This window comes from Notothenia coriiceps, unplaced genomic scaffold (assembly GCF_000735185.1).
Source record: "Notothenia coriiceps isolate Sejong01 unplaced genomic scaffold, NC01 NC01_scaffold00038354, whole genome shotgun sequence".
NCBI classification, from domain to species: Eukaryota; Metazoa; Chordata; class Actinopteri; order Perciformes; family Nototheniidae; genus Notothenia; species Notothenia coriiceps.
In genome coordinates, this window is record NW_011371055.1 from 408,857 (window position 1) to 420,724 (window position 11,868).

Genomic DNA, 11,868 nt, shown 5'->3' on the forward strand with positions numbered 1-11,868 from the left:
ATGACCAGCAAGCATAAAAAAGACATACACACATGCACACTCACACAAACTTACAATACTAAGGAGGGGGGAAGATAGCAGAGGAACAAGAAGAAGATACATTTGAGAAAGAGGGCAAAGGAGCTGCAGCAGACAGCAGGGTGTGAGAGTGAGCACCCTCCTGCAGGATGAAGGGGTAGATGAAGGGGATGATTCAAAGCATGTCATAAAACATCGATACACCTCGAAATGCCGCGCTACGAGCTCTGCTTACACTGGAGGAGATTATGCCTTTAAATAATTCACAAAGCTTGCTCAAGCACTTATGCACACAAATACAGTACAAACTTCTATGCAAACAAAAACACAGACATGGATACAAAAGCCCATACGCACACAAATCAGTGTTTCACTCACACATTATGGAGGTTTGGCTTGAGTTAGACTTAGAGGGAAAGATTGGTTTTTATATTTAGCTTTTCAGACCAGCACCCCGAGCCAGTTTGAAGGACTCTTTGAAAAGAAGGAGCCGATAAATTGTTGGTTGTGAGGCAGACTCCTGCTGAGCTGGACAAAGTGATGGAAGGATGCAGCCACAAATCTGCAACCTCACTTTAACAACAACATCTCAATCACAAAACAGTATCGATCAGCCGTTTGTATGTTACAGATGCCTTTACTTCTGACAGAGATACTCATCTCTAAGCTAGGTACTGTATGGTAAACATATTCTAGAAATGCTATGTATTCCAAATATCATTACATGTAAATTAAGTGACTGCTAAGAGAATAATGACATTTTCATCCATTTTTCGCCAGTGTGACAGGAATTCCTAGTTACAGTGCAATTCCTGTAGAAATAAATGAGAGTTCACATGAAAGAGAATTCATCATATTGTGAAAGGTTTTTCATGGCTGATGCAGTGCTGTTGTATTAATGCCATCACAAAATTGCTATTCATATCTCTGCCAGGAAGGCCTCGGTTTGATATGAGCTCCTCTATACGCCTCCATCTGTCTGTGTATTCTGTGGTATGTGCTATTTCTCATTCATTAGCTCTGACTCATCTTTCTAATAACTACCTCTATTTCCTCCATGAAATAGTTTTCCGCTGTTGTTCTATTGTATGATTAGCCTGCTTGCTTCTGTGACTCATTCAATTTATTGTCAGAATAAAGCTTCCCCATTTTCGTCTTTTAGCTTTCCTGTGCGGATGACTTTTTTTATTGTGGCTATCATCTCCTCGCCTCTGACTGTCAGGTTGGTTTATCATCGCACTTAAGCGTCCCACTTTGGTCTCTCAGGCTCCCAATTCAAACATGTTTGCTGTCATGACTTTAACCGTAGCCTCGGGCGGACTGGATCTGTGTGCAAACAGACTTTATCATTGTTACTGTGGTTAGAGGTTTGGCAGGTTTCACTGTTTTATCTGTTAGAGTATGTCAGAAACATAGTAGGTTCACTGATTTCTCTCTGAGGCACCTGAGCGATGATAGTCATTTTCCTGTTAACACTTTCTATGAAGGTCATGCCTATAATGTATTATGATGACCATAATAATACATCATAATCTGCTTATAGCACTGTATCATTATACTTATGAGCCCTCATTCATATTCATAATGCTATAATCATCACTAAACAATAATCATTTAAGGAATAGTTCAACATTGTCTGTGGTTCAACACAAGCAATCTTATGTGCCTTTTTTCTGATGTTTTACCTTCATACTATAGCACAGTTAAAGAGCGTCAGTGTTCCTACGGAAACATTGAGAGTACCGTTTTCCAATGATTTTTCTTGTTAAGTTTATAGCAAATAAACGTCACACACCTTGTGAACTCAAAGATAGAAGTTCTTCATCTCTGTTTTCTCACAACTTCTACAGCTCATTATAAAGCATCTTATAGTTCATATTGTGATGCGTCATTAGTACGTTTATAATGCATTTTAGAGTTGATTCTCCTCTAGGAGTTTAGATGATGAACAGATGTTGGCTTATTAACTTCATCAACCAACATATGCACAGGAAAAAAAAACAGAGATTGCTGTTTTCAATCTAGTTTAGATCATTTTGCTGTGAAGAAGTATTACAACAAAACTTAATTGATCAGAAAAAACCTAATGGTCTAAATACTACCTCAGATTTATTTTCTTGCCGGACTAAATAGCTCTGCTGTTTGCGCTGCATTGACCAAGTCATACAGTATGTTCTAGCTTGGTGATATTTACCCAGTGTTTAGCAGTCGATTAAATAAGATAATCCAGGATGATGCACCATGCTTTTGGATGAATCCACTGTTCAACATTTGGCAACCGGCAGAAATATGTAGAAAAAAAGATTCTGAGGAGCCCATTCAATACACATTACAGTAAAAAAAGGCACATCAAGATCCAAACAATCCAAATCATTAAAGGGGTCCTATTACACTGAACAAACTGAAAGGTTGACTTTAATTAAATGTATTATGTCAACAATTTTCATATAATAATATTAAGTTGAACCTCATTTTTTTAATTTAAACTTAATATTATTGCTTTCAACTAACCTAATAAAGTTATGTGAAATCTGTTGACATAATAGATTTAATAAAAAGTAAACGGTTCAATTTTGTCAGCGTATGCACATTTTGAGAGTTCACATTTGTATTTTGTACCGTGACATGTTTACTTGATTTCATGTTCAAAAAGTGGTGCTTTGTGATTTTAGCCTTTGCAGACCATTTACATGCACAAACCTATAATATAACAAAAAAGGGAAAACTTCAAAAAGCACAATAGGGCCCCTTTAACACACTTAAATATAACAAAAGGAATTCCAAGGCTATTCATCCACAAACATTAGAACATGAATTTGAACCATTTGACTCAACAGTTAATTTAAGCAAATTAGAACAAAACAGTTCAGAAAGATTTTCACACCATTTTATTAGCAACAATGTGTCTGTTAGTTATATATTAGAAACAAGGACAGAAACGTTTCTGCTTCACTGTACTGAGTCTGAAAAACCAGCTGGATCATAAAATAAAGCAAGTAATTCATATACTGTAGGGAAAAAGCAACACTGCATTTGAATATACAATTGTAATAATAATAATCATAATAATAATACATTTCTCTTTAATAAATCTTTATGGCACAAAGTTTCCTGTGCAACTGTCACATCTGTAAAGGAAAGGAAGGAAAACATAGCATTGAGAACTGTGTGAATGTGTGTGTGTGTGTGTGTGTGTGTGTGTGTGTGTGTGTGTGTGTGTGTGTGTGTGTGTGTGTGTGTTTGTGTTCGTGTTGTAGTGTATTTGCAGGAAAACACATGTCACAAGAGGAAAACTTATAACAAAATCACTCACTGTTTCACCCTTTGGGAATATTAATGAGCATAATCGCTGATAAAATCAACAGAGAGAGAAAGAGAGAGGGAGTGTGGGTACAACAGCATACCATCCATTTTAAAGGGGGGGGCGAGGGACGATCCAATCAGCTTTAGGCCCCTCACAAAGCCACAAGCATTTCTTCATGAAATCAAGCGGTAAATCATTTCATTCGTGAAACGTGTGTTCTGTGTCCATAAAACTGCTCCTCCAGCTATAGGCTGGTCAGCCAAGTGCAGAAAATAAAAACAATCCTGTGAAGGAACTCGCCGAGTACCTCAGAGAAGAGCAAATGTCTCTCAGTCCATCGAGTTGAGAGAAGAGAGAGACTAAAGTGTGTACTATGACCTGTTAAATACTTAAAGATGTGCCTTCAAATGGGAATTAATCTTTAGCCCATGAATCCATTTACCAAACCAGAGACAACACAAGAAATTCAGTGAAGTCTAGAAGAACTAAAATAACTAAAGCCTTGCCTTAAAAATGTCCTCTGACTGCCACAATTACAACTTCAGTCTATGTTTTAGCCTTAATCTGTAAAATAAACATTTACAAAATAAATTGTGTCATCTGGTTGGAGCACTCTTCACATTAGCATACATTTAAAGGGCAAACTAATACAATGCATTCACCCATTACAAGAAATGTCTAAAATGTTATTGCAACCCACCACAGGGTTTGGTTTACATAGGGGGGGTGAACGATTGTTTTGAAGTGAATGGAATAATAATCTCGGTATAACAACTGATCAAGTTATACACACACTCGCACACACACATGCAAGAACAGTCACACAAATGCAAGAACCTAAAGTATCCCCCCTTTGGCACCTACAGTCACTCCGCCTGCATGAACACAGAGGTCCGTCTCTGCTGAAGTGTGTTACTCTTTGTGTCAGCAGACACTCAGAGGAACCAGTCTACCGTCAAAATGGAGACCTCTATGAAATTCTGTGGAAAAAAAGCAGGGATTTCCATCTTCTGTGAGCCATTTATGTCTTAAAATATTATGGCCTAAGTTATCTGAAATGTCATTGGATGGCAGCTAAAACATGACGTCCCCCCTTCCTCCACTGGTGGTGAGTGATATTTTATAATCTTTATAATCTGTGGATGGAGGAACAGGCAGATCATCCCATCACGGGAGAGGGAAACACTGGACTTCTCCTAATCATATTTTGTTAGTATAGCAGCTATGACAGAGAGAATCCCTGCCGATTATGGATTAAGGGAATCTATGTGTCTTTCAGGCCACGAGTAAAAGACACAAACTTTATCAAATGGTTAAACAAATTCCTTTTTCATTGTTAAAAAAAGAGCTATTTAAAACAAAACAAAAACAAGACGTCTGTGTTATTGGTAAATCCACAATACTTTAAACTATCATGGCTCAAGTGTAAGGTCCTGGACCTGAGCATAGTACCTTGGAAAATCCTGTCCTGAGAGCCATCGGAGTCCTTCAGTCTGCGAAAGGTGACCAGTAGAAGGACACAAGATTAGACCAAACTACGGACTAAACTGGTCTAGACGACAAAAACAGAGTCTTGTTTAGGCTTTCCCTATTCATCTGAGCACATACTGACAAAGAGTTCAAACCTCACCCAGCTAAACATCAGTGCTGATGCTGCAGCTGCGTGTGAACATGTCCCTCATCGTGACCGACCGGGCCAGGTTTGGTTTCCGGTAGTTTGAAATGTTCACAGGCACTGGCAGGTCCAGATCTTGCTGATGCACGCTGCGGTAGCTGATCCGGTCGCCTCCGTTCCTCAAGCCATCAGGTTGATGGTGGATCTGCGGCTGAGGGGGCGGCTGCAGGTAGAAAGGCAGGTCATAGTGCGTACAGGATGGACAGAAGGTCTGTGAGCGTGTCAGTTTCCTGGCCAGGGGAGGGGTGGAGAAAAGGGCGGGGCCATTGGAGATGGAGGAGGCGGCGGCCGTAGCCGCCACAATGTTGTGATTGGAGTGGACCGGAGGGAGGCGGGACGTAACAGCGAAGTCTGGCTCCTCCTCCTCCGACTCAGACTCTTCCTTCTTGCAGCAATAATACTGGATGGAGGAGGAGATGGCGAGAAAGATGATGGGGAGCAGAGATGACAGAAGAAGAAGGGATAGAGAGACAGGGAGAATATTAGGGACCAAATTATGTCAAATAGAGAGATGAGCAAAAGAAGAGTTTGAAAAGTGGCATAACAGAAAGATAATGATCAATAAAGAGAAAGCGAAAGGCATTTATTCCACTGAAAAGTCTGCATGGCCATGGTGTTAGCAGAAGCACAGCAGGATACATTCTTTGGGAAGTTCATTGAAATGCACTTAAAGCCATTAAGGTATAGGTCAGCATCTATATTCTACTAAGAATGTTTTTCCAGTAGGCTACTGTCTGACAATGCTTGCCGCCACAAATCCTGAGATTTTGTGCATATTGAGGAGCTGCCATACGAGGCCCTGGCCAAACATTTGGGAGCAATTTAGAGTTCAGTGATGTGCTCAAGGATACTTCGACACATGGGAGGAGCTGGATACGCACCAACCCTGCCATTAATTCTCTACCTGCTGACTCACAAAAAGATACATTTGTGCCCATTACCTTTAAGATAACGCCAATAACAGCATTTTGTCCCACCACAAGTTTTTATCCTAGCTAAAGAAACAAGATCATTAGTTAGCTTTACAGTTACTGCTAGCTGGATTTTGTCACTTTCTGACAGCCAAGCTAGCTGTTTCAAACTGTTAACTGTCTGTAGCCTTAAATTCAAAGGACAGATATCAATCTTTTATTAAACTCATCTCAGTCATAAATTAAGCATACTCCCAGAAATATTAAACTATTTTAAAACTTGATATGATGAGGTTCTTTGTTGAATTTTTTTCAAATTTGTTTGCCAAACATATTTTTAACACTATTGAAAGGCCAAGCAGTGAAATGCACAGGGGAGTAGTTCAGTTTAACAGAATGGAAACGGCATCATTTAAAACAGAAATAAACCCACATGCTTTAATAGCAATCCACAAACTGTTGTAATGCTTCCCGGTGGTGTTGTTAGTGTGATATTTCAAACTATCTGGAGTTCTTCAAGGATGAAAAGTGGTTCTTTTCACCTAAATACATCAGAATATCCGAGCACAACCCCTTAGAAAGATGGATTATGCATGACGATGCATAAAGATCAAAGATATTATGGCTATTTCTTTTTGGGTGCGGTGATGGCTTTTATTCTTCACAGTGTTGTAGCAATCTTGGACCTTTCCTATTCCACTCACTGTCGAAGAGATGATTTACCTTAAGATCTTTCTGTCTTTAATGTACAAGCTTACATGCTCTGACAGCCAAAGACCAGGACCATGACTGACACACAGAGAGTGTTTGCCTCATTACCATAAATGTACATTTTAGCTACGCTAGCAGAATGGCCCAAGGAATGGCAATGTCTCATCATTGCCATTCTGACATTTGGAACAGACATTTATATTACCCTCAGGATGAATCGTGTTAACTTTGGTAAAACCCTGACTTTCTTTCACATCCCATCATCATTTTCATTTGTCCAATACTGTGGTTTAGGATCATAACAACTGTGTAGTGCTAATGAGCAAATCTTAGCATGCTGAAATGCTAAACTAAAATGGTCAACACTATCAAGATAAAACCTACTGAACACCAGAACGTTAGAGAGAGATGTCCTTGTTAGCATGTCGGACAGTAGCATCTAGCTGAGCATTGAATAGCTGCTAGCATGGCTGTAAATAGTCTATTTTTTGTTGAAACCTATATCAGTGTGTTTTAAAGGAACATGATCATTTTAAAGGGCACCTATCCTTACAAAGATGAAATTGTCTTTAAGAGTAAAACAAATCAGGGCCACTATTCCCTGATGAAGATGCCTGTCTATCGCTGTATTTTTATGCAATTCTAAACACAGGTCTAGAAACATTTTCTACTGCAGTAAAACCCAAGCTTGAGAAGCCTTAGCAGACACAGACAAAGAATGCTGCTACACTCATCAATTACATTTTTTGGGTTAAAGGAACACGCCTATTATCCTTGCTATTTGAGGTCTCAAACACAATTGCCCTGATTAAAGCAGCTATGCTTATGAATAGGTTCTGAAGGACACCTTTAACTCGCAGCTCATGCTAACGTTCTGAGAAAATACAGGGAATATAACACTGTCTGAAAGCAGCTGTGGCCTCACCTGTAGCCTACAGTAGCACAGTATTGCGATGATAAGGAGTAATATAACCGTAGCTAGAATTCCACCAGTGATGACCACTGTCCCGGCTGTCATTCGAATGGCTCTCCATCAACACCCTGCAGAGAGCAAGAAGAGAGAATGATGGCAGAAGAGGGGCAGAGAGAAAGAGTGGAAAAGAGAAGAGGAGGGAGAGAAGAAATGGCGGAAGAGAAAGCACACAATTAATCAGCACAGTGGCCTCATTAAGTAGATTATAACTGTGTGTCATCTCAGTGGTGCTTATTGAATTATCCAGCAGTTAGGAAACATGTAATAGAATCATCCTACAAATGCTGCTCATATTATAGATGGGATCTCAGGCTGAAACACATAAGGAAAAGAAGTGTGAGAGAGAGAAGGAAATAAGCATTCAACAGCAGAGCAGCAACAGAAACAAGCTGCAGGAGACCAAAGAGATAAATGGATTGTGGTAGTGTGGAGAGTTGAAGTGACTGAGCAGGTGATAGAAAACAAAGACAGAGCGAGTCTCTAATTGACATGGAGTGAGAGGGAAAAAAAGGTCAAGATGAGTTGAGGAATAGGGATAGGAAGGGATTTGATGAATGATTGTGAAATGGAGATACAAAGTGATGGAGTGGATGAAGAAGGTGGTGTGAAAGACAGACGGGGAAAGGTGATACCCAAACAGATGGAAATGAAGAATGGATGGGAGAAACAGGGGATGAAGTGATGAAGACAAAGGAAAACAGGGTTTTTGGATGACTAATAAGATGGAAAGTGTGCATAAGAAGAAGGGAGATGAACAGAGAAGGGATTTTGCTGAGGTTTTGAGATGTGAAATATTCAAGCCGAGCACACGGTTGAATGAAAACAGATATATAATCTCTTATGCATGCACCGAGCCAGGACCCCAAATGCATTTATAACCCAGAGACTTTTGTTCATGCCCACTGCTTTAAAAGTAATAAAATACATATCCGTAAGTCTATGGTTGAATTTAAAAATAGAAATATGAAACGCAGGTACTATGACACCAACTTTGGGAAGGAAATAATTCTGGTGACAATAATAGTCACAAAAGTAAAAACAAATCTAAATGCTGTCTTTGCGTTAATACTAGCCTACACACAACACCACAATAATACTATAAAAGCAATACTAAACAATTTGCACTTGTGATACAACCTTTTCCACCAACATTACATTGATTGATTTTTAACAGTTTGAAGCATTGTGACCAAAAATAAATTGGTGCTCAATCCGAAAGTTTGTTAACGGCAGAAACCAAACATTAGCACTTGACCTGAAGTGTGAACTATGAGATCTTCAGTGGGCTTGTCATGTTCTACAGGTTGGAAATAGAGGATTGAAAAGGCACAAAGAGAGAAGTCATGTGAGAAATGGCCTGATTAAAAAAAGAATGTTCAATGATTTTAGTAAGTGTAGGTCCATACTTGTTTTTCGGTTTAAGTCAATGCCATCCGCCATCTTTCTTCTTTTATTTACTACGCTCTACATTGTTCACCCTAAGTTAATGACACATCATTGATACACGGCTGAGCTTAAAACTGGCATAAAGATTCCAAGAACCCTGACCAGAAGTGGTTCAGGAAGAACCTTAGCTTATTTTTTGGAAGAAGGGCTAAGTGAGGGTTTTCACAATGAATCAGCATTCCGAGAGCATTGTTTCCCTAATGAGAGAAATCTCTTAATGAAAATCAATCAGCAGGAAACATATGTGTATGATCTGTGCCCTTAAGTCACAGGTCAAGACAAAAACAAATGGAGATGTTGATCTATGGTTAGCTGATTGAGCTCTGCAGATTTGTCAAGTCGATCTACTGTTATCTCTCTTGCTTTTTTGCCATTGCATTGTATCGTTTATTGACTTGCTTATATGCAAAAGTTGCTTTCAATATTTAATTGTTTCATGTAATTCATTTAAGCAGCGTATCTTTGTGTGTGCTTCACAATACCAACATTATGATCTTCCTCGTCCTTTAGACAGTCAGTCTTAATTAATTTGTAGATTCAGGTAGTCTATATTACAGTTTCCATGCGGGTAGAAATGACTCGGCTGAATGATCCAGAATGTCATAAGAACATTTGCAGCAGTATGATTGACTTGAAACTGAACTGACCTCATTCTCAGCTTATTAGATCAATGCTTCCCTTTAATTACCTCTTTTCAGTCTCAGCAGCAGCTGGATTACAGGAAGAAGCCTTGGGCATGGAGGCTTTACATTTTCATTTTACTCTTGAAAGTAACTCGCATTAATCACAAACATTGTAATGTCATTCAGGTTGTCAAAAGTAATTGCTTTTCTCTGCCTTCCTCACATTGTAAAGAATTTGAGGCTGTCACATAACTAAAGAGTTGGAGCCCCGCAGCAGCCATCAACAATATCTGAACCCTTACCTGCTCACTGAGGCAGTTATCTGTTACACAACAACAGCAGCCTAAATCAAACAAAACTAATCGCTGAACTGAACTTTTTCCACACAGAAGTACATTTACATGTAGAATTGAGGCACTATGCAAGATGTATATGGACTTAACGGGCTTTCAGTTGTTACTATTAATGCAAAACATATTTGCCTTTGCTAGCTCAGAATTTGCATATTAAAGATGCACTTTTATAATAAGTGGAGATTTTCTGGAATAATCTTGCAAATATCATAGGAAACAGGTTCTCCAATCCTCAAATTGCATTTCTTTTCATGCATTTAATGACATTTCTATGACCTTCTAACAGTGATATATAGGAATAGATGTTGACATTAAGAGTTAGAATCATCATCTGTAAATCATGTTCCTAGTGATGCTTTTGGCTTTATCTCTATGATCCAGTTTTAGCAAGTACAGATCAGCTCTGCATTTCTAAATATACATATTATTTTACCTTTTCTTATAGCGTGCTACTGTCAGTGTGGAAAAAGTTGTGACTCAGTTTCCAGGTTTAGCAACATTCTTGTATATTTGGGGAAAACCCTGCAGACACTTGACAGATGTGGGAACAGACCTTTCGCCCTTCATTACATGCACAATCTGGAAGTGTCATTGGACCACACAATCACACTGACTGCATTGTGGATAATTGCCTGAAACCAAAAATAGGACAGCAGGCTTGTTGCTAAGCTATGACTCAATGATGCAAGCCATTACCAGCAGCAAGCACACAGCAGCATAGCCTGACGTTGTCAAGATATAACTCAACTGTGACACGAACACAACCTGAAATGATGAAAACATAACAATAGTGAGGTAAATGCAAACAGTCATGCTCTTTACTGCTATCCCAGTATGCAATTTACATTGAATTTATGCCTGTCTGTACATCCTGGACTACACAAGTCTATGTGTGTACTATTGACTGACAGCTCTGACCTTCTCACCCTGAAACACCTTTAAACCATGTTGAATTCCTCTGTGGATATCTTGTCTAAACCCCATTAGCTTTCATTGTGATATTTCTCTCCATGGAGGCTCTATAAAGTTAGAATAGATCAGTCTGTCTCTGCAGTATATGTGCCCTATCTACAGACAACACAGCTACTCCCCTCAGGCAGGAATACAGCGGGACTCTAATCCAATCTCCAGGCCACACAGACCACCAACCAAATCAATATGAAGGAACATCAGGAACAGAGCGTTAGGCTTAGAGTTAAATCGAAGAGCTACATGTGGTGATTTTGGGACTTTTCAGGAACAGAGAACAGAAAAATGGAGGAGTTTGAATGTCTGTCTGACATTTGGGTTAAAGGTAGGGTAGGTAAGAATGGAGAAACCAGCTCGAGTGCGCTAGAATTTGAAACTACGCAGCCGAAAAAAATCTGCCCCTTCCTTCAGACTTCCTTACAGAGCCCCTCCTCCAACACACACGCGCACACGACCAATGAGGGCACGAGAAAAGTTTGTGCACAAGATGGAAGACTGACAGGCAGGTAGGTCGTGCTTTTTACTGCGCCACGGCTTCCACAGATGTAATTTATGTATTTATTGTCAAAGCATTTAATATATTCATTGCTATCTGGATGTTAAGAGCATTCCATGGAATATAACAAAAAGTGTTTCTGAAGTGAAATACCTTCAGAAACCTTCAGAAACCTTTAAGGTTGAATATGAAAATACTGATTCATTTTTTATGTATTCTCTGACATGACCATGAAACAGAGAATCTAGCACTACATACGAGCTTCACATCTTTAAAGAAGTGCCGGATGCAAAGCAATATACAGAGGAAATGTTCATTTAAATTAACTCGTCTGAATCCAATACGTCTGTCTAATTTGCTTCCTTCTTCGAAGTGCCGATTACTTTGTC

General features: G+C 39.3%; 1 protein-coding gene across 3 annotated transcripts; it reads right to left on the bottom strand.

Annotated features, from left to right (window-relative positions):
• Positions 1-2,889: 2,889 nt before the first annotated feature.
• fam163ba (family with sequence similarity 163 member B, genome duplicate a) lies at positions 2,890-7,678 on the bottom strand. Of its 3 annotated transcripts, XM_010797754.1 has the most exons (4): positions 7,545-7,678; positions 4,953-5,397; positions 4,775-4,815; positions 2,890-4,302 (listed from the first exon to the last, which is right to left on the bottom strand). In XM_010797754.1, the coding sequence occupies exons 1-2, from the start codon at positions 7,635-7,637 to the stop codon at positions 4,957-4,959; spliced, it is 534 nt and encodes a 177-aa protein (XP_010796056.1). In that variant the 5' UTR covers positions 7,638-7,678; the 3' UTR covers positions 2,890-4,302; positions 4,775-4,815; positions 4,953-4,956. The 3 variants fall into 3 exon arrangements, with proteins under 3 accessions (XP_010796056.1, XP_010796055.1, XP_010796054.1); XM_010797753.1 differs by having other exon boundaries at positions 2,890-4,815; XM_010797752.1 differs by having other exon boundaries at positions 2,890-5,397.
• Between the last annotated feature and the right edge of the window lie 4,190 nt (positions 7,679-11,868).

Excerpts from the sequence above, each read along its gene's own strand:
- fam163ba (XM_010797754.1), bottom strand. The coding sequence starts at position 7,637 with ATGACAGCCGGGACAGTGGTCATCACTGGTGGAATTCTAGCTACGGTT. Across the intron at positions 5,398-7,544 it reads TGTGCTACTGTAGGCTACAG|TATTATTGCTGCAAGAAGGA; the intron begins GTGAGGCCACAG and ends TCCTCCATCCAG.